Source organism: Coregonus lavaretus (assembly GCF_964263955.1).
Source record: "Coregonus lavaretus genome assembly, contig: HAP1_SCAFFOLD_1148, whole genome shotgun sequence".
In the NCBI taxonomy this organism is placed as follows: domain Eukaryota; kingdom Metazoa; phylum Chordata; class Actinopteri; order Salmoniformes; family Salmonidae; genus Coregonus; species Coregonus lavaretus.
The window spans coordinates 36,226-59,960 of record NW_028162864.1 but is presented as its reverse complement, the minus strand read 5'-3'; the positions used below and the strand labels follow the sequence as shown (position 1 = coordinate 59,960).

General features: G+C 45.5%; 1 protein-coding gene across 1 annotated transcript in view; it reads right to left on the bottom strand.

Moving 5' to 3' along the window:
• LOC311118753 (cytochrome P450 3A27-like) overlaps window positions 1-10,195 on the bottom strand; it is a 28,058-nt gene extending 17,863 nt beyond the window's left edge. Inside the window, 8 exon segments of the mRNA XM_084193539.1 lie at window positions 3,441-3,568; window positions 3,703-3,851; window positions 6,514-6,602; window positions 8,140-8,253; window positions 8,648-8,747; window positions 8,928-8,980; window positions 9,617-9,710; window positions 9,910-10,195. Of these exon segments, the coding sequence (XP_084049665.1) occupies window positions 3,441-3,568; window positions 3,703-3,851; window positions 6,514-6,602; window positions 8,140-8,253; window positions 8,648-8,747; window positions 8,928-8,980; window positions 9,617-9,710; window positions 9,910-9,980 (798 nt within the window). The 5' untranslated portion in view covers window positions 9,981-10,195.
• Window positions 10,196-23,735: the final 13,540 nt, after the last annotated feature.

Below are 23,735 nucleotides of genomic sequence, written 5' to 3'. Positions count from 1 at the left end.
ACAACCAAGACCAAAAAACTACGTGTGCGCAACGTTTAACGCTTGCTGGGCATAAATGACGCTCTGAGCCTTAAAATTTAAGTGAAGACCCCCAAAAAACGTGTCGCCTCGGGAAGCATTTACTGTTTACTGGGTCAATGCAAACGGATGCAGTAAGCAAATAACCAAGAATATTTTGAGTCACTGAGACACTATGTAAACAAACTGAATAGGTGAGCAAGACAGCCTAGAAAACACAGGAGTATAGTAAAACCGCAATACAGTGAGATTAAAATGACTGAATGCTTGTAAGGCAAGCACACTAGATGATCAAAACATTAGATCACATCAAATAAGCCTGAATGGGTACGCCAACCCCCAAACTATACCAAATTAGCATGTTGTAGCTAAACATAGTTGTACCACAGGTGGGTTACTTACTATCCACCGTTCGCTAGCAACAGTTGCTGAGCTATGAGCAAGTTCAAGACTTCTTGATGTGACGTTGAATGTGAGAGAGAGCCTCATCCGGAGATTCAAATGTGTAGTCTTTACCATCATGAGATAGCCATAAACGGGTCGGGAATCGCAGTCCGTACTTCACACCTGGATGGTCCCGAAGTAGTCGTTTGGCCTGTCCGAAAGCTGCGCGCTGCCTGGAAACAGTGGGGGAGTAGTCCTGGTAGATGGAGAAGTTCTGTCCTTGAAAGCTCAGAGTGGTATTGCGGGCTCGTCGGAGAATCTCCATCTTCTCATGGAAAAAGTGCACTCGAAGAATTATGTCACGGGGCCTCTCCCCATCCCTGGGCTTTGGGCGCAGCGACCGGTGGGCACGATCAATCAGGGGCTTTTCATCCAAGGCTAGAACATCCTTCAGCAGCCCAGAAACGAAATCCGTGGCGCGAGGCATTTCCGCTGACTCTGGGACTGATACAAGTCTCAGGTTATTGCGGCGAGAGAATCCCTCCAAACTTACACAGCTCTCCTTCACCTTTTTCAAGTCCGCAGCTAGGCGTTTCACGTCAGCCTCCAGGGATGTAGTTAAGTCGGAGACATTTGTAGCGAAGGTCTCCAGTGCTGCAATCGTTGTAGTGTGCGACTCCATTGTTGTTTTGAGTGATGCGATTGCCGGCACTGTCTCGTTCCGCAGGATGGTTAGATCTGCTTTTAAAGTATCAGAAACCTCCTTTATTCGGGCCTCAATCGTAGCAACCACCTCCGTTTTCATTTCAACTATCTCAGAGCGTAGTAGTTTGATGGCCTCGAGAATGTTCACTTCAGCGCCGCCAGGCCAAGCCGCCCCCCCGGGTAGAGTATCAGTCCCCGGGTCGTCAGGCTCAGGGGAGGGCGGTGATGAGAGTGTGTCTTGTAGGCCGGGTTTTCTCAAAGTCATGCTTTTGGCCTTATGTTTCGTCGACATGCTGATATTTGGAAGTAAAGTAGTCTTGGTTTTTACGGGAAGGGATCACCAAAATAATATATGAAAATAAATACGGTTTTGCTGCAAAATTCACATAAACTTTAAAAATACCACGGGAGCAAACGGAAAACACGTCAGTCGCACATGGCGTCCCTCCAATCCCCCCAAGCTTTAACTTTCTGACTGATGTCTTGAGATATTGCTTCAATATATCCACATAATTTTCCTTCGTCATGATACTATCTATTTTGTGAAGTGCACCAGTCCCTCCTGCAGCAAAGCACCCCCACAGCATGATGCTGCCAACCCCGTGCTTTACGGTTGGGATGGTGTTCTTCGGCTTGCAAGCTTACCCCCTTTTCCTCCAAACATAACGATGGTCATTATGGCCAAACTGTTCTATTTTTGTTTCATCAGACCAGAGGACATTTCTCCAAAAAGTACGATCTTTGTCCCCATGTGCAGTTGCAAACCGTAGTCTGGCTTTTTTATGGCGGTTTTGGAGCAGTGGCTTCTTCCTTGCTGAGTGGCCTTTCAGGTTATGTTGATATAGGACTCGTTTTACTGTGGATATAGATACTTTTGTACTTGTTTCCTCCAGCATCTTCACAAGGTCCTTTGCTGTTGTTCTGGGATTGATTTGCACTTTTCGCACCAAAGTACGTTGATCTCTAGGAGACAGAACGCGTTTCCTTCCTGAGCGGAATGACGGCTGTGTGGTCCCATGGTGTTTATACTTGCGTACTATTGTTTGTACAGATGAACGATGAACCAGACTTGTGGAGGTCAAAAATTGTTTTTCTGAGGTCTTGACTGATTTCTTTGGATTTTCCAATGATGTCAAGCAAAGAGGCACTGAGTTTGAAGGTAGGCCTTGAAATACATCCACAGGTACACCTCCAATTGACTCAAATGATGTCCATTAGCCTATCAGAAGCTTCTAAAGCCATGACATCATTTTCCGGAATTTTCCAAGCTGTTTAAAGGCACAGTCAACTTAGTGTATGTAAACTTCTGACCCACTGGAATTATGATACAGTGAATTATAAGTGAAATAATCTGTCTGTAAACAACTGTTGAAAAAATTACTTGTGTCATGCACAAAGTAGATGTCCTAACCGACTTGCAAAAACGATAGTTTGTTAACAAGAAATTTGTGGAGTGGTTGAAAAACGAGTTTTAATGACTCCAACCTAAGTGTATGTACACTTCCGACTTCAACTGTAAATGCAACATGTGAAGTGTTGGTCCCATGTTTCATGAGCTGAAATAAAAGATCCCAGAAATGTTCCATACACAGAAAAAGCTTTTGTACACAATATTGTTTACATCCCTGTTAGTGAGCATTTCTCCTTTGCCAAGATAATCCATCCACCTGACAGGTGGCATATCAATAAGCTGATTAAACAGCATGATCATTACACAGGTGCACCTTGTGCTGGGGACAATGAAAGGCCACTCTAAAATGTGCTGTTTTGTCACACAATGCCACAGATGTCTCAAGTTTTGAGGGAGCGTGCAATTGGCATGCTGACTGGAGGAATGTCCACCAGAGCTGTTGCCAGAGAATTGAATGTTAATTTCTCTACCATAAACCGTCTCCAACGTTGTTTTAGAGAAATTGACAGTACGTCCAACTGGCCTTACAACCGCAGACCACGTGTAACCACACCAGCCCAGGATCTCCACATCTGGCTTCTTCACCTGCAGGATCGTCTGAGACCAGCCACCCGGACAGCTGATGAAACTGAGGAGTATTTCTGTCTGTAATAAAGCGCTTTTGTGGGGAAAAACTTGTTCTCATTGGCTGGGCCTGGCTCCCCAGTTGGTGGGCCTATGCCCTCCCAGGCCAACCCATAGCTGCGCCCCTGCCCAGTCATGTGAAATCCATAGATTAGGGCCTAATTAATTTATTTCAATTGATTGATTTCCTTATATGAACTGTAACTCAGTAAAATCGTTGACATTTTTGCATGTTGCGTTTATATTTTTGTTCAATATATAAATTCAGAATATTTCAATACAAATATAAAACATTTACAGTTGTGTTCCCAGTGCCGCGTCCAGATTTGATCTTAGCCAGCGAGGCGTAAAAGAAGTCCGTCACCGCAGTCGGGAAGAAAGAAAACTTCATCTTCTCCATGATAGGACCCGTGAAGGGGAACAACGCTGGAGAAGGAGGAGAGAGGAGAAGAGAAACTTTTATAAAAAGGAATATCACTTTATATGATTACAAAGTACAACTTTGCTTCCGTGTGTGTGTGTGTGTGTGTGTGTGTGTGTGTGTGTGTGTGTGGTCTCACCGACTAGAAGGAACAGTGGGTTGAACAGGTCAAACTTGAGCATCTTCTTGACGTTGGAGACGAAGGGGTCTGAAGGGTTGTTCAGAGAGTCAATGTCCACACTGAAGGCTGTGCTGGTGACCACGTCCATACTGTAGGGCCCAAAGAACCTGCAACACAACCACAATTACACAACGACTGACCACAACTACTGACCACAACCACACAACTACAGACCACAACTATTGACCACAACTACTGACCACAACCACACAACTACTGACCACAACTACTGACCACAACTACTGACCACAACTACTGACCACAACCACACAACTACTGACCACAACCACACAACTACTGATCACAACTACTGAACATACCCACAAAACTACTGACCACAACTACTGACCACAACCACACAACTACAGACCACAACTATTGACCACAACTACTGACCACAACCACACAACTACTGACCACAACTACTGACCACAACTACTGACCACAACTACTGACCACAACCACACAACTACTGACCACAACTACTGACCACAACTACTGACCACAACCACACAACTACTGACCACAACTACTGACCACAACCACACAACTACTGATCACAACTACTGACCACAACCACACAACTACTGACCACAACCACACAACTACTGATCACAATTACTGAACACACCCACAAAACTACTGACCACAACTACTGACCACAACCACACAACTACAGACCACAACTATTGACCACAACTACTGATCACAACTACACAACGACTGACCACAACCACCCTCCACAACGACTGACCACAACTACTGACCACAACTACTGACCACAACTACTGACCACAACCACACAACTACTGACCACAACTACTGACCACAACTACTGACCACAACCACACAACTACTGACCACAACTACTGACCAACCATACAGGTATTTCCCAAAAAACATAAAAGTGTCTGTTAAGTGTCATATTATATACAGTGCCTTCAGAAAGTATTCACACCCTTTGACTTTTTCCACATTTTCTTGTTTTACAGCCTGAATTTAAAATGGATTAAATTTTGATTTTGTGTCACTGGCCTTCACACAAAGTGAAGTGTGTCAAAGTGGAATTCTGTTTTTAGAAACTTTTACAAATTAATTAAAAATGAAAAGCTGAAATATCTTGGGTCAATAAGTATTCAACCCCTTTGTTATGGAAAGCCTAAATCAGGTCAGGAGTAAAAATGTGCTTAACAAGTCACAGAATGAGTTGCATGGAGTCACTCTGTGTGCAATGATAGTGTTTAGCATGATTTTCTTTATGACTACCTCATCTCTGTACCCCACATATACAATTATCTGTCAGGTCCCTCAGTCGAGCAGTGAATTTCAAACACAGATTCAACCACAACGACCAGGGAGGTTTTCCAATGCCTCGCAAAGAAGGGCACCTATTGGTAGATAATATATATATATTTTTAAAGCAGACATTGAATATCCCTTTGAGCATGGTGAAGTTATTAATTACACTTTGGATGGTGTATCAATACACCCAGTCACTACAAAGATACAGGCGTCCTTCCTAACTCAGTTGCCGGAGAGGAAGGAAACCGCTCAGGGATTCCACCATGAGGCCAATGGTGACTTTAAAACCATTACAGAGTTTAATGGCTGTGATAGGGGAAAACTGGGGATGGATCAACAACATTGTAGTTACTCCACAATACTAACCTAATTGACAGAGTGAAAAGAAGGAAGCCTGTACAGAATAAAACATATTCCAAAACATGTATCCTGTTTGCACTAAGGCACTAAAATAAAACTGCAAAAAATGTGGCAAAGAAGTTAACTTTATGCCCTGAATACAAAGTGTTACATTTGGGGCAAATCCAACACAACACATCACTGAGTACCACTCTACATTTTTCAATTATTGTCACGGTTTCGGCCGAGGCTGCTCCTCCTCCTTGCTCGGGCAGGCTTCGGCGGTCGTCGTCCCCGGAATACTAGCTGCCACCGTTGTATGTTATCGATGTTTGTTTGGTTTTGTCTTCTTTGTACACCTGTTTCCTTTTAGTGTTCATTATGTCTCCTATAAGTTTCTCGTATTGTTAGTCGTGTGTTGTTTGTAGTTGTTCCGCCTGTCAGCAGGTGCCTTGTATACTTTGCTCATATGTTTGGAGAGTAGACGCACTATTTGCGTATTTATTTGTATTTTTGGTGTTTGCGCACTGTTTGCGTAATCGCTCGCCTCCGGGCTCATTGAGGCCCGTTAGTTTGTATTGTTGTCGCCTACTAAAGTCTGTTGGACGAAGCTTCTGTGTCCTGCGCCTGATTCCTACACCACATCCACATTCAGCCCTTGACAATTATGGTGGTGGCCATTGCATCATGTTAAGGGTATGCTTGTCATCGGCAAGGACTAGAGTTTTTTAAGATAAAAATAAACAGAATAGAGCTAAGCACAGGCAAAATCCTAGACAAAAACCTGGTTCAGTTTGCTTTCAAACAGACAGATTCACCTTTCAGCAGGACAATAACCTAAAACACATGGCCAAATATACACTGTAGTTGCTTACTTAGACGACATTGAATGTTCCTGAGTGGCCTAGTTACAGTATTGACTTAAATCAGCTTGAAAATCTATGGCAAGACTTGAAATGGCTTTCTAGCAATGATCAACAACCAACTTGACAGAGCTTGAAGAATTTTAAAAATAATAATGTGCGAATATTGTACAAACCAGGTGTACAAAGCTCTTAGAGACTTACCCAGAAAGACTCAGGTGTAAGGTGAAAAGTCAGAGGTTAGAGGTTAGAGGTCAGGACTCACTCCTTCAGTTCGATGGCCTGGTCTTTATCTGCCTGCTTCTTCATTCCATTCAGCAGGTTAGAGGAGTGCTGCTTCATGATACCAAACATCTAGAGAGAGAGAGAGAGAGAGAGAGAGAGAGAGAGAGAGAGAGAGAGAGAGAGAGAGAGAGAGAGAGAGAGAGAGAGATAGAGAGAGAGGACAGCAGGTTAGCAGACTGCTGCTTCATGATACCAAACATCTAGAGGAGAGAGAGAGGGAGAAAGAGAGAGAGCAGCAGGTTAGCAGAGGAGAGAGAGGAGTTTATAACACGTTGAATATAACATTTACATTTGAGTCATTTAGCAGACGCTATTATCCAGAGCGACTTACAGTTAGTGAGTGCATACATTATTTAATTTTTCATACTGGCCCCCCGTGGGAATCGAACCCACAACCCTGGCGTTGCAAACGCCATGCTCTACCAACTGAGCTACATCCCTGCCGGCCATTCCCTCCCCTACCCTGGACGATGCTGGGCCAATTATGCACCGCCCGACAGAGCCTGGATTCGAACCAGGATCTCTAGTGGCACAGCTAGCACTGCGATGCAGTGCCTTAGACCACTGCACCACTCGGGAGACAAGTTTATAACATTTATACGTTTATAACTTCTTCAAAATGGGTTTATAAAGAGTTTATAACAAGCTATAATGAGTTTATAAAGAGTTTATAACAAGCTATAATGAGTTTATAAAGAGTTTATAACAAGCTATAATGAGTTTATAATGAGTTTATAACAAGCTATAATTAGTTTATAAAGAGTTTATAACAAGCTATAATGAGTTTATAGAGAGTTTATAACAAGCTATAATGAGTTTATAATGAGTTTATAACAAGCTATAATGAGTTTATAAAGAGTTTATAACAAGCTATAATGAGTTTATAAAGAGTTTATAACAAGCTATAATGAGTTTATAACAAGCTATAATGAGTTTATAATGAGTTTATAACAAGCTATAATGAGTTTATAAAGAGTTTATAACAAGCTATAATGAGTTTATAAAGAGTTTATAACAAGCTATAATGAGTTTATAAAGAGTTTATCACAAGCTATAATGAGTTTATAATGAGTTTATAACAAGCTATAATTAGTTTATAAAGAGTTTATAACAAGCTATAATGAGTTTATAGAGAGTTTATAACAAGCTATAATGAGTTTATAATGAGTTTATAACAAGCTATAATGAGTTTATAAAGAGTTTATAACAAGCTATAATGAGTTTATAAAGAGTTTATAACAAGCTATAATGAGTTTATAACAAGCTATAATGAGTTTATAATGAGTTTATAACAAGCTATAATGAGTTTATAAATAGTTTATAACAAGCTATAATGAGTTTATAAAGAGTTTATAACAAGCTATAATGAGTTTATAAAGAGTTTATAACAAGCTATAATGAGTTTATAATGAGTTTATAACAAGCTATAATGAGTTTATAAAGAGTTTATAACAAGCTATAATGAGTTTATAAAGAGTTTATAACAAGCTATAATGAGTTTATAATGAGTTTATAACAAGCTATAATGAGTTTATAATGAATTGATAAAACATGAGTAGAAATGACAGATGATAAAAGGATGAGGGAGATGGAGGGATGGTTCTACCTCTTTTAGTCGTCCTGAGGTAAAGGAAGGAGAGAGGACACTGCGGATCCGTCTCCATGTATCGTCCTCGGCAATGGACAACGCATCAAACAGCTCGCCATTCAGACGGAAGTTCTAAAACATGGAGGACAGTTGTAATAATTATCAAACAGCTCTCCGTTCAGATGGAAGTTCTAAAACATGGAGGACAGTTGTAATAATTATCAAACAGCTCTCCGTTCAGATGGAAGTTCTAAAACATGGAGGACAGTTGTAATAATTATCAAACAGCTCTCCGTTCAGATGGCGGTTCTAAAACATGGAGGACAGTTGTAATAATTATCAAACAGCTCTCCGTTCAGATGGAAGTTCTAAAACATGGAGGACAGTTGTAATAATTATCAAACAGCTCGCCTTTCAGACAGAAGTCTTTCATATTTACATGAATTCCAGATAATGTATTAATAATATAAATAATGCTGTTAGGATTATTATTATTAAGATTATTATTAGTGTGTGTGTGTCTCACCCTGCGGTTGGTGAAGATGTTGTAACACTCTTTAATCAGGATGGTCTTGATCATGCTTTTGTCCATGATACACAGAACAGGCTGCCTCCCATCATAGATCCTTCACAGAGGAGAAACACAGACACCTGGCTTAAACCACGTCATATAAAACTACATATAAAACATTCTTGTTGTTGATATTATTATTGACAGTATTATTCATGGTCACATGATAGCTTGTAAGGAAAGAGCATAGTACAGTTGTGAGTCTTCCTATTACGGTACAGCCAACTGAACTCACCCCCAGATTCTCCCATACTTCTGAAAGCACTCTGTGTCAAAGTTAGTGAAACCCTGGAGAGAGAGAGAGAGAGAGAGAGAGAGAGAGAGAGAGAGAGAGAGAGAGAGAGAGAGAGAGAGAGAGAGAGAGAGAGAGAGAGAGAGAGAGAGAGAGAGAGAGAGAGAGAGAGAGAGAGAGAGAGAGAGAGAGAGAGAGAGAGAGAGAGAGAGAGAGAGAGAAAAAAAAAGCTGATTCATGCCTAGGCATGCCCTAGTTTATGTAGGTGTGTCCTGAACAGAGAACACACCTGAAACAGGTCAGGCTTGAACACCTGAAACAGGTCAGGGTTGAGGAGGGTTTGTTCTGTTCTTTCCCCAGGGGGAAGCAACACAACTTCTAGACTTACCATGTCTCATATGACCTTTTATTTATCTATTGTTTAAACAACCTGCTAGTCATTTTTGTCCTTCTCAATGTATTATTTTACATGGGGGGAAAAAAACACTATTGTGTAAAACATGTAAGAGATGTTTACTATGAATGTGTACAACGTGGTCCTCTGTAGCTCAGCTGGTAGAGCACGGCGCTTGTAACGCCAAGGTAGTGGGTTCGATCCCCGGGACCACCCATACACAAATAATGAATGCACGCATGACTGTAAGTCACTTTGGATAAAAGCGTCTGCTAAATGGCTTATTAATATTACAAACCTTTTTATACTCCATCATAGTGCCAAGGTAAGGTAGGGGTTTGGGTCCAGGGATCCCCATCTTAGTGAACACACCATAGGGCCAGTATCCATACCTATACACATACACACACATTAACTAGTAATATATTCTAGAGAAGTATTTACAAAAAATAAAAACATATCTTTAACTCTGCATTGTTGGAAAATGACCCCTAAGTAAGCATTTCACTGTTAGTCTACACCGGTTAACTACGATGCATGTGACATATAACATTTGATTTGATGTAATACAATTTCATTTGAAGTCCTTACACCACTATGAGGGTGATGAGGAGGGCCAGGAGTGTCCAGGTCTCAGCAGAGAAGTAGGGCAGAAAACTCATCTTTCCTCCGGTTCGGCTCGCTGCTGCTTTTAAAAACAAAGGTCCCGTTTTCTCTCAGGCTCGGTTCGAGTTCACTTGTCCAATGGTCTGACAGGTTTTTAGTTGTTTTTTTCTGTCCGGTTCTAGTGTGGTTCGACTACCGACTGTTGCTCTTCTCGGTATTCTGTTTGAGACAGTACACGTTGAAGATGATTGTTTTATCCCGTCGGAAAAGCACCTGTGTGAATCTAGCCACAATAAGGATGAGCCACAATGGAATTTGCGGTTCGCCTTCAGAATAAGAGTCCCATATTGAAACTGATGCAAACGGATACAAATAGTGGAATAATGCCATATTTGGACTAGGTAACGCTGAACAAGGTTGGAATGTTGTTATATTAATTAAACAAAAGACAATAAGTAGTTAATTTGACACTCCCAAAAATAATAGTTGAAGTCGCAATGTGGCTGTATTAGACTTCAGAATTGCATTGGGTGTCACGCCCTGGCTCTGGGGACACTTGTATGTTGAGCCAGGGTGTGAGTTTCCTTTGTCGATTCTAGTTGTTGTGTTTCTAGGTTGGCCAAAGTGGTTCTCAATCAGAGGCAACTAGTGTCAGCTGTTGCTGGTTGTCTCTGATTGGGAACCATATTTATTCAGTCTGTTTGACACAGTGGGGTGTGGGATCTTGTTTCAATTAGGTTTGTGTTTAAACCGAGGACGTCTCGTTTGTTGTTTTGTTCGTGTGATTACTCATATAATAAAAATATGTTCACCTTCCACGCTGCGCCTTGGTCCTCTGTTCCCGACGATCGTGACATTGGGGCAAACTTCTATTGCACTGTACAGTGTTACCTCTGGATCTTGGGTCCATGAAATGTGAAGAATTTACACTAATATTAGCGTCGTAGCTCTTCCTGCAGGACTTTAACTGTGAGAAATCACCTGATTGAGATGATCTTGTCAACATCTATGTGCACTAATATCATAGGCAAATTGACTTTGGGGCTAATTCACCACATGAGGAAGAGAAAACTGAAAAAAACATTAGCTAGATCGCTAACACTAAATATAACATCCACTGCTAGTATCATGTATTAATCTAACAGCACATTTTATGTCCTAAAAAAAACTTTGCAGTTGTAGCCTTTACATTTAAAAAAAAATGAGGGGTTCAATTGGTATTGGTGTGTTGGTACCGATCACATGTACCATCCTCCTCCCTAACCTCATCAAGGAGTATCCCATAAGCCTCTACATTATGGACAAGGTATGTGTATGAAAACCATTATCAAAACAGTTTTTTGTTTCATTCACATTTAAACAAAAAACAAGATATGAATACTGTAGTGTGCATGTTTTGTTAATCATCTGTATAATTACTATTTTGGGGATTCACAGACTTCACCCTCCCTACACCTCTGAAGCAGGAAGCACTAGTGACTCTGTTAATAAAAAAGTGGTCAGATGACGCAGATGCTAAGCTACAGGACTGTTTTGCTGGCACAGACTGGAACATGTTCCGGGATTCTTCAGATAGCATTGAGGAGTACACCACATCAGTCACTGGCTTCATCAATAAGTGCATCGATGATGTCGTCCCCACAGTGACTGTACGTACATACCCCAACCAGAAGCCATGGATTACAGGAAACATCAGCACTGAGCTAAAGGGTAGAGCTGCCGCTTTCAAGGAGCGGGACTCTAACCCGGACGCTTATAAGAAATCCCGCTATGCCCTCCGACGAACCATCAAACAGGCAAAGAGTCAATACAGGACTAAGATTGAATCGTACTACACCGGCTCTGACGCTCGTCGGATGTGGCAGGGCTTGAAAACTATTACAGACTACAAAGGGAAGCACAGCCGCGAGCTTCCCAGTGACACAAGCCTACCAGACGAGCTAAACCACTTCTATGCTCGCTTCGAGGCAAGCAACACTGAAGCATGCATGAGAGCACCAGCTGTTCCGGATGACTATGTGATCACGCTCTCCGTAGCCGATGTGAGTAAGACTTTTAAGCAGGTCAACATTCACAAGGCCGCAGGGCCAGACGGATTACCAGGACGTGTACTCTGAGCATGTGCTGACCAACTGGCAAGTGTCTTCACTGACATTTTCAACATGTCCCTGACTGAGTCTGTAATACCAACATGTTTCAAGCAGACCACCATAGTCCCCGTGCCCAAGGACACTAAGATAACCTGCCTAAATGACTACCGACCCGTAGCACTGACGTCTGTAGCTATGAAGTGCTTTGAAAGGCTGGTCATGGCTCACATCAACACCATTATCCCAGAAACCCTAGACCCACTCCAATTTGCATACCGCCCCAACAGATCCACAGATGATGCAATCTCTATTGCACTCCACACTGCCCTTTCCCACCTGGACAAGAGGAACACCTACGTGAGAATGCTATTCATTGACTAAAGCTCAGCATTCAACACCATAGTGCCCTCAAAGCTCATCACTAAGCTAAGGATCCTGGGACTAAACACCTCAATCTGCAACTGGATCCTGGACTTCCTGACGGGCCACCCCCAGGTGGTAAGGGTAGGTAACAACACATCTGCCATGCTGATCCTCAACACAGGGGCCCCTCAGGGGTGCGTGCTCAGTCCCCTCCTGTACTCCCTGTTCACCCATGACTGCATGGCCAGGCGTGACTCCAACACCATCATTAAGTTTGCCGACGACACAACAGTGGTAGGCCTGATCACTGACAACAATGAGGCAGCCTATAGGGAGGAGGTCAGAGACCTGGCCGTGTGGTGCCAGGATAACAACCTCTCCCTCAACGTGATCAAGACAAAGAAGATGATTTTGGACTGCAGGAAAAAAAAAGAGGCCTGACTGCATCACCGCCTGGTATGGCAACTGCTCGGCCTCAGACCGCAAGGCGCTACAGAGGGTAGTGCGTACGGCCCAGTACATCGTTGGGGCCAAGCTTCCTGCCATCCAGGACCTCTATACCAGGCGGTGTCAGTGGAAGGCCCTAAAAATTGTCAAAGACTCCAGCCACCCTAGTCATAGACTGTTCTCTCTGCTTCCGCAATGCAAGCGGTACCGGAGCGCCAAGTCTAGGTCCAAAAGGCTTCTTAACAGCTTCTACCCCCAAGCCATAAGACTCCTGAACAGCTAATCGTGGCTACCTGGACTATTTGCATTGCCTAAACAGAGTATGCCCTTGTAAGGGAGAGGGTTAGTACTCGGTTCCAGGAACAGACAACAAGTGCTTGACTTATGGCATTGGTTTCCCGGGCCAGATTGAGAAAGTTTTTTAAATTTGATCTGATCACTTGTTTGGTCGCTGCTATCCCTGACTGTTTGTTTTGTATTGCGAAATGAAGGTGAACTGTTCTCTGCGTGAAGGAGGGGAACTTCATGACCAGAGATTCTCTACACTGTGTTTATAAACGCAGAAATACAAGAGAACTGGAAAGTGTGGAGAGTGGATCAGTAGTCACATGCAAATGATACTGCTGGCGAGGGGAAATAAACAACTGTAAACTGCTGGTTTGGGTCCAAAACTAACAAATACAAAGTCACAGATGAACAAACTAATAAATAACATGGTTGGAGGTGAATACACATTGTTAAAAGAGACAGCTTTGAGACTTATTTGTATTTCTGTCACTTCCGAGGTAAGAGGGAAGCTTTGCACAGGCTTATCCAGCTATCCGGTAAACAAAACCTGCCCTGGCAGGTAGCTAGCTCGGCTTTTCTTATTCAAATAATGCCTTGTGCAGAAAATAAATAAATAATAATATGCCATTTAGCAGACGCTTTTATCCAAAGCGACTTACAGTCATGCGTGCATACATTTTTTTTGTGTATGGGTGGTCCCGGGGATCAAACCCACTACCTTGGAGTTACAAGCGCCGTGCTCTACCAGCTGAGCTACAGAGGAATAAATACACTGTTTACTTTGATCAATTTGGACAAACAGGAAACTAGTCTGGGGATCTTGAATTAACTCCGCCAACACCTGCAAGGTAACAGCAACTAGCCTGCAGTCCTGCAATTCTCTGAACATGTTGAGACTTGTTCTCCAAAGACTCACAAAGAGTCTGTTGCAGTGCCCATATTTCCTGTTGAGAGCAAGTTTTTGAAACTATTGAGAGCTTCAGTGGCAACATGGAAGTACATTGTTTTATTATCTTGTTAGAACATCTCTTTTAGACATCCGTCAGCACATTACCTGTGAAACAAATATACGGTCACATTCTACAAATCCAGCTTTGTGTTTTGAAGCCCTAGTGTCAGTCGCGGTTGAGTAATCAATTTTTTTTTTATTGCCAGTCCATTTCCCTTCCATCAACACCTTGGAGATTCCCTAAAAAACAAACCACTTCTATACAGCTATGACCAGAAGTTACGTTTTCGTAGCAGGTTAGGAGAACTTATGCAGCAGTTTAGGATAATTAACGTAGCAGGTTAAGAGAATTAGGTTAAGGTTTGGAAAAGGGTTTTTGTTATACTTTAATTTACGTAGCAGGTTAGGAGAGCATTTTGGCTAAATCTAATCAAACCAAGCTTTATATATATATAGCACATTTCAGACATGAACGCAATGGAACGCGCTTCACAGGGGAAAAAAAACATAAATCAATATTTGCTACACAACAAACATCAGAGGATAAAAACTAACTTCAGTTCGTAGCTGTATCGAAGTGGTGTGCTTTTTTAGGTAGTCCCCAACACATTTGAGTTCCTGACCCTGTTCCACTGTTCACCTCCCTAACAGCCTATGTATTAGTCAGTTAAGATGATTCAAACAACCACACAGAGACAATGGAGGAGGATCACAGGAAGGGCCTCTTCACAGGTTATCAGATCTACCAGCTCTAAAAGGCCATTAAGACACTCGATGTAATATTCATATGTGTCAGCATATTGAATTGTAATTGGATGCATTATACTGTCATATCATACTGTGCTATGATTGGTTAAGACCACCCAGGTGGAGAGGTCATTCTAAGATGATCATGGCCAGAGACACATGGACATGCACGTTATAGCTAGTTAATAAAGAGCTACGTTTATAAATATCCTGTCGTCCTGCATTTTATTATTTTGTACAAAGCGTACAAAACAAGACATGGTGTCAGAGTAAAAGGACTAAAAGATGGATTTTGCTGGAGTTCCTTCACCTCGAATGGATTGGGGGTCTACAAATCTACCCGATGCATGGCGTAAGTTCAAACAGCATGTGGAGCTGATGTTCACGGGTCCTCTGAAGGAAAGAGGAGAAGAGGAAAAGTGCAGCTACCTGCTCCTCTGGATCGGTGAAAAAGGGAGAGACATTTACAACACATGGACACTTACCGAGGCTGAATCAAAGGTACTGAAAACATACTACGATCGTTTTGAAGCATATGTTTTGCCAAAGACCAATACAATTTTCGCTAGGTACAAATTCCATGAGAAAGTACAAGGCGCTAGTGAATCGTTTGAACAGTTTGTCACTGAGCTGCGTCTGCTTGTGAAAGACTGTGATTATGCAAACAAGGATGAGATGGTCAGGGACCGTATTGTATTTGGAATACAATCACCGCGAGTGAGAGAGAAACTTTTGAATGTTGGATCAGAGTTAACGCTGGACAAAGCTATCGACATAGCCAGATCTCACGAGCTAGCACAGGTTCAGATGAAAACCATTTCAGGCGGCAGCATGAGCGCATCACGTGAACAAGCAGTGCACGCAGTCAGGCAGACATCAAAGCACACCTCCAGTGCCCAGAGAGCATGTTTCAGAGCGGAGACAGACAGAACTCCAAAACAGAGCGACACAGACTCCAAACGCCCCAAAACATGTGGATATTGTGGATACAAAGTGCATGGCGAACAGGGGAATTGCCCAGCTAAAGGCAAACAGTGTACTAAATGTGGAAAATGGAATCACTTTGCAAAAGTGTGCAGAGTTTACCGTGGAAAAACAGTACATACAGTGAGTGAAGATGAAATGTCAATCAAAGAGTCAAATGCTGATGAACTGTTTATTGATTCAGTGACACAGAAAAGTCAGATATCAGAGACAGAGCAAGCCTTTGCTGACATTGAGATAGGAAGACAAGGCACAGAGCTGAAATTCAAACTAGACACTGGTGCACAAGTAAACATTATTCCTCTGAGTAAGTACAGAAGCTTGACATCTGAGTGTGAGCTACAGCCCACCACGCGCAGACTGACTGGTTATGGTGGTGAACAGCTCCCAGTAAAAGGCACATGCACTCTCAAATGCAAATACAAGGAAAGGGACATGATGTTGGACTTTTACGTTGTTGACACTCGAGCACCTGCAGTGCTAGGTCTTAAAGCATGTTTAGACATGGACCTTATCAAGCTAGTTTTATCAGTGACAGCACCAGTAGAGATAGAGAATGTCATGGAGGAGTTTGCTGATGTTTTTACAGGAATAGGACTATTCCCAGGAGAATGTACCATTCACCTTGACCCAGACGCAACCCCTGTGGTCTACCCACGAGAAAGATTCCACTTGCTCTCCGCGCCCGTCTGAAGAAAGAGTTGGAGAGCATGGAGCAATCTGACATCGTCAACAAGGTTACAGAACCGACGGATTGGGTCAACGCGTTAGTGGTGGTGGAGAAACCACGCACAGGCAAGCTCAGAGTATGTCTCGACCCAAGAGACTTGAACAAGGCTATCAAACGCCCCCATTACCCCTTACCGACGCTAGATGGCATCACACACAAGCTAGCGGGTGCACGATACTTCAGTGTCATGGACGCCAGATCAGGCTACTGGGCTATCAAGCTCACAGAAGAGTCATCTAAGCTCACAACGTTCAACACACCGTTTGGACGCTACAGGTTCCGTCGCCTGCCTTTTGGGATTATCTCAGCCCAAGACGAGTTTCAGCGAAAGATCGACGAGGTGTACGAAGGCCTCGACGGAGTTGTGGCAATTGTGGACGACATCCTTGTCTATGGTCGAACCAAAGAGGAACACGACAGAAACCTCAACGCGATGCTGCAAAGGTCCCGCGAGAGAGGAGTCCGGCTCAACCCCGAGAAGAGCACAGTCGGCGCTACAGAGGTCAGCTACTTCGGGCATCTTCTCACAGCGAATGGAATCAAGCCAGATCCGCAGAAGATCTCAGCCATAAAGGAAATGGAGCCACCAAAGAACCGCGCAGAGCTGGAAACAGTGCTTGGCATGGTCAACTACTTAGCCAAGTTCGCACCCAGCCTCTCCAATGCTAATGCACCCCTGCGTCAGCTGCTAAAGCAGTCCAGTGAGTTCCTCTGGGACAACCAACACGACATCGCTTTCCAGAAAGTGAAAGACTTGATCACGAGAGAACCAGGACCAATCCTTGCCTACTACGACCCCAACAAAGAGCTCAGACTCCAGGTGGACGCGTCAAAGTATGGACTAGGGGCAGTGCTACTGCAAGAAGGAAAACCCATCGGCTACGCTTCCAAATCTCTCACAGACTGTGAAATCAACTACGCTCAAATCGAAAAGGAGCTGTACGCCATTCTGTTCGGATGTAAGCGTTTCCATCAGTATGTCTATGGACGACAAGTCATTGTGGAATCAGACCACAAGCCCCTCGAGTCAATCATGAGGAAACCGTTAGCCGCAGCCCCGCCAAGGCTACAGAGAATGATCCTTCAACTACAAAAATACGACTTCACAATCACTCACCGTCCAGGCAAAGACATCCCTGTCGCAGACACACTCTCCAGGAAGTTTCTTACCTACAAGGACAGCAGCCTCAGTGAAGGCATGGACATGCAGGTGCACACTGTGTACAGCAACTTACCAGTTAGTGACACAAAACTGAAGGAGATCCGAGCAGAAACAGAAAAAGACACACAACTCACACAGCTGAGGAAAGTCATACAGTCAGGATGGCCTGAGGAGAGGAGAAAATGCCCTCAGAGCGTCTCAGAGTTCTGGAACCATCGTGACGAACTATCACAGATCAACGGAATCATTTTCAAAGGAGAGAAAATCATCATTCCTACCAGTCTCAGAGAAGAGATTTTGACAAAGATCCATGCTGGACACATGGGCATGGAAAAGTGCAAACAGAGAGCACGGGACATTTTGTTTTGGCCCGGAATGTGCAAACAAATAGAGGACATGGTTGGTAAATGCCCCACCTGTCTTGAACGACGCCCCTCGAACACCAAAGAGCCAATGTTACCTCACCGTATCCCAGACCGACCCTGGCAGGTCGTGGCAACCGATCTGTTCACGTGGAACAACGAGGACTACATTATAACAGTGGACTACTACAGCAGATACTTCGAACTCGACAAGCTTCACAGCACCACATCTGCAGCTGTGATACACAAGCTGAAAGCAGCCTTTGCCAGGCATGGCATTGTAGAGACTTTAATATCTGACAATGGGCCCTGTTACAAATCAAATGAGTTTGAATCCTTCACAAAAGCATGGGAATTCACACACGTCACCACAAGCCCACATTACCCTCAAAGTAATGGCCTTGCTGAAAAATCTGTGCAGATCGCTAAATCACTCATGGACAAAGCAAAAGCAGACAAGAGAGACCCCTACCTCAGTCTCCTTGAATACCGCAACACTCCAGTTGACAACTTCAAATCACCAGCCCAGCTGTTGATGAGCCGCAGACTTCGCTCAATCCTTCCCAGCACCAACCAGCAGCTGCAACCTGAGGTCGTCAGCTACAAGGAAGTGCATGCAAAACGTGCACAGAGACAACAACAGCAAAAGCGATACTACGACAGGTCAGCCAGACCACTGCCACCACTGAACGACGGAGAGTCAGTTAGAATCCAGGAGCATGGCTACTGGAAGCCAGCAGTCGTCATCCAACCAGCTGACACTGAACGTTCATATCTCGTTCGCACCGCAGAAGGAGCGGTGTACCGCCGCAATCGTCGTCACCTACTGAACACAAAAGAACAACACACTGACGAGATGAACTGTTCCCCTGAAAGAGAACGGGGTGGACTAAACACAGACACAACACAACATACACCATACTTACCTGCAACACCACAAGAACTGTTGACTGACACAGAAGCATGCTCAGCTTCATATCACACAAGGTCAGGAAGAGAGGTCAAGCCTAGAGCTGTCCTAGACCTGTGAAATGTCAAAGGGTGTAGGCGGATCGCTGCCCTAAAAGAGTTCCAGACTGTAAACTTGTTATTGAAAGTTAACTTGAAATGCTTTGGTATGGTATTTGTTTGATATGTTGAGATGTCATTGCTACAGTGAAAAGCTGAGTTGCTGAGAAATATTTGTTCTAAAAGTAACAGTATGCTGAATCATTGTTTGTCTGTTATGTTGATGCAGTTGGTGCAGTTTAAATGGTTACTTACCTCGAGTTCAAACTACAGAGCATATATTCAAAAGAAACGCTTTATTGTTCTACATATTTTTTCTTTTTTTTTAAAAGAAGGGGGATGTAATATTCATATGTGTCAGCATATTGAATTGTAATTGGATGCATTATACTGTCATATCATACTGTGCTATGATTGGTTAAGACCACCCAGGTGGAGAGGTCATTCTAAGATGATCATGGCCAGAGACACATGGACATGCACGTTATAGCTAGTTAATAAAGAGCTACGTTTATAAATATCCTGTCGTCCTGCATTTTATTATTTTGTACAAAGCGTACAAAACAAGACACTCGACACCTGTCATTATCCAATCATCTGGATTCAGGTGGGAAATCGGGGGGGTTGGAGGCGAGAGGTGAGGAGAGGCACTTGTCGAATGGGTCAGACAAGACAGAGAGGAGAGAAATTGTGCCAGTATCCCAAAACCATTTGAAGGAAATCTGAAAATTCGTACGAGGCAGGCAATATAGCAACTGCTTAGAAAAGCAAGCCACCTGGATATCCAGATGTTAGTTTAATAGAGAGAGTAAACCATGTACACACACACACGGCTATTCATGTTTTATGACAAGGACTTGCATGTATGACAAGTTACTTTTAAAGGGTACAATTGAGTCCTTTGAGAGAGGGGCCTCACTGCAGCCTCACCTGCTCCTCATGTAATCTAGTGTTGGAGGGGGTAAAGGTGGACAGGTGCAGTATAACTAGGATTGTCTGGAGCTCCCTGTGTGTGTGTGTGTGTCCCTTATCCCTGCACTGGAAATCTGTCCTCTGTCCCCCCAAGCAGCGCACCGAGCGGTCGATGTGTGTGTGTGTTTGGGGGCCTCTTGAGAACAACCCCCTTGCTGCCCAACCTTAACACAGTACATTGGAATGCGTGGAACGTGAGAGGGGTGGCGACCCCAGCCTTTGAAGAGCCTGTGTGTGACGTTCTGGCTCCGGGACTCTTAGTTGTGAGCCAGGGTTGTCATTTTCTTTTGGGTGTATTTCTATGTGGGATCTAGTTGTTTCATTTCTATGTTTGGGTTTTATGTTGATTAGTCATATGACTCCCAATCGGAGGTAACGAGTGTCAGCTGTCGGCTCGTTATCTCTGATTGGGAGCCATATTTATACTGTGTGGTTTCACCTTGGTTTGTGGGTTTTTGTTTCCTTGATGCTGTTAGTCTTTATCAGTATTGAACTTCACTTTCGTCATATTTGGTTTGTTGTTTTGATCGTGGTTTCTTTATAATAAAGTCTACGATGTTCGCTCAACACGCTGCGCTTTGGTCTCCTCCTTTTGACGATCGTGACAGAAAAACCCACCACAAAAGGACCAAGCAGCGCGTCCAGGAGCAAAGGGTCTGGACATGGGAGGAGGCGCCGGGTCAGGAGAGAACGTTGGTGGATGTCCTCCTCGGCTGGGGACATATTACCCAGGAGGAGGCCGTCCGGTACCGGAGGGCGATGAAGGGGGAGAACCTGGCAGGAGAGGAGCAACGGCATCGGCAGGGCCATCGTCGGAAGGACGGGAGGCAACCCCAAAAAGTTTTTGGGGGGGGGCACATGGCTTGGGCGGCTGGGCAGCAGGAGGCTGCCACAGGGAGAAAAGGAGAGAAGGCTAACGGAGTACGGGAGCCATTGGCGAGTAGAGGGAGGGAAGTGTTTGTGGCACGGCGTGAAGGACTGATGTGTGTTGCCAGTCCGGTCCGGCCCGTTCCTGATCCTCGGTTGAGGCCAGTGGTGTGTGTTCCCGGTACGGACCGGCCTGTTCCTACTCCAAGCACCAGGTCCACGGTGTGCTACGCCAGCCCGACCCGGCCTGTTCCGGCCACTCGCACCAGGGATGCGGTGCGCGTCGCCAGCCCAGCCCGGCCTGTTCCTGCTCCACGCACCAGGGATAGGGTGCGCTTCGCCAGCCCGGCCCGGCCTGTTCCGGCCACTCGCACCAGGGATACGGTGCGCGTCGCCAGCTCAGCCCGGCCTGTTCCTACTCCACGCACCAGGGATACGGTGCGCTTCGCCAGCCCGGCCCGGCCTGTTCCGGCCACTCGCACCAGGGATACGGTGCGCGTCGCCAGCCCAGCCCGGCCTGTTCCTACTCCACGCACCAGGGATACGGTGCGCTTCGCCAGCCCGGCCCGGCCTGTTCCGGCCTCTCGCACCAGGGATACGGTGCGCGTCGCCAACCCAGCCCGGCCTGTTCCTGCTCTCCGCACTAGGCCTTATGTGCGTCCCCAGGGTCCAGCATGCCCTGTTGCTGCTCTCCGCACTAGGCCTTATGTGCGTCCCCAGGGCCAAGCATGCCCTGTTGCTACTTCCCGCACTAGCCCTGAGATGCGTGTCCTCAGCCCGGTACCTCCAGTTCCGGCACCACGCATCAGGCCTACGGTGCGTCCCCAGGGCCAAGCATGCCCTGTTGCTTCTCCCCGCACTAGCCCTGAGATGCGTGTCCTCAGCCCGGTACCTCCAGTTCCGGCACCACGCACCAGGCCTACGGTGCGCCTCAGACGGCCAGAGTCTGCCGTCTGCCCAACGGGGCCTGAACTGTCCGTCTGCCCAACGCCGTCTGAACTGCCCGTCTGCCCAACGCCGTCTGAACTGCCCGTCTGCCCAACGGCGCCTGAACTGCCCGTCTGCCCAACGGCGTCTGAACTGCCCGTCTGCCCAACGCCGTCTGAACTGCCCGTCTGCCCAACGGCGCCTGAACTGCCCGTCTGCCCAACGCCGTCTGAACTGCCCGTCTGCCCAACGCCGTCTGAACTGTCCGTCTGCCCAACGCCGTCTGAACTGCCCGTCTGTACTGAGCCTGCAAAGCCGCCCGTCTGCCATGAGCCTTCAGAGCCGTCCGCCAGACCGGAGCCGCTAGAGCTCTCCGCCAGACAGGATCAGCCAGAGCCTTCCGCCAGACAGGATCAGCCAGAGCCTTCCGCCAGACAGGATCAGCCAGAGCCTTCCGCCAGACAGGATCAGCCAGAGCCTTCCGCCAGACAGGATCAGCCAGAGCCTTCCGCCAGACAGGATCAGCCAGTGCCTTCCGCCAGACAGGAGCAGCCAGAGCCTTCCGTCAGACCGGATCAGCCAGAGCCTTCCGCCAGACAGGAGCAGCCAGAGCCTTCCGCCAGACGGGATCAGCCAGAGCCTTCCGCCAGCCATGAGTGGCCAGATCCGTCAGCCAGCCATGAGCAGCCAGATCCGTCAGCCAGCCATGAGCAGCCAGATCCGTCAGCCAGCCATGAGCCGTCCAGCCAGTATCCGCCAGAGCCGTCCAGCCAGGATCCGCCAGAGCCGTCCAGCCAGGATCCGCCAGAGCCAGCCAGCCAGGATCCGCCATTTAGTCAGGTGCTGCCCCTTAGTCCAGTGCTGCCCCTTAGTCCAGTGCTGCCCCTTAGTCCGGTGCTGTCCCTTAGCCTGGTGCTGCCTCTTAGTCCGGTGCTGCCCATTAATCCAGGTGGGTTTAAGTGGAGGGTGGTCATTGGGAGGAGGTTAAGAAAGCGGGTAGTAACTATAGTGGGGTGGTGGTCAAGCCCGGAGCCGGAACCGCCTCCGGGGAGCAACACCCACCCAGCCCTCCCCTATTGTGGGGTTGTGAGGCGCGGTCGCAGTCCGCGCCTTTAGGGGGGGGTACTGTGACGTTCTGGCTCCGGGACTCTTAGTTGTGAGCCAGGGTTGTCATTTTCTTTTGGGTGTATTTCTATGTGGGATCTAGTTGTTTCATTTCTATGTTTGGGTTTTATGTTGATTAGTCATATGACTCCCAATCGGAGGTAACGAGTGTCAGCTGTCGGCTCGTTATCTCTGATTGGGAGCCATATTTATACTGTGTGGTTTCACCTTGGTTTGTGGGTTTTTGTTTCCTTGATGCTGTTAGTCATTATCAGTATTGAACTTCACTTTCGTCATATTTGGTTTGTTGTTTTGATCGTGGTTTCTTTATAATAAAGTCTACGATGTTCGCTCAACACGCTGCGCTTTGGTCTCCTCCTTTTGACGATCGTGACACTGTGACCTCTGTTGCTCCCCTTCTGCCGCTCAGTAAGGCATTAACAGACAGCCTGGAGGCGCTAGGCTCTTACCTCACACCACTTATCAAAACCTCTCAAAAACCCTCCCGTCCCAGACATGGGGCTTCCACAAAACAGGTGTCCTCCGAAGTAAACTCATTTCAGACTCATATCTCAGCCTTGTCCTGTTTTTTTTTATTCTCGTCTTTAAGTGATAGACCTCCGTGTGAGAGAGAGAGAGAGAGAGAGAGACCGAGGGGTCCAGTATGAAAAAAGAAAATGTATGCACTCACTAACTGTAAGTCGCTCTGGATAAGAGCGTCTGCTAAATGACTAAAATTTAAAATGTATGTAAAATGTAGTTTGGAATGGAACCAGGCGAGCTACCAGGGCTGTGTATTTACATCCAACGG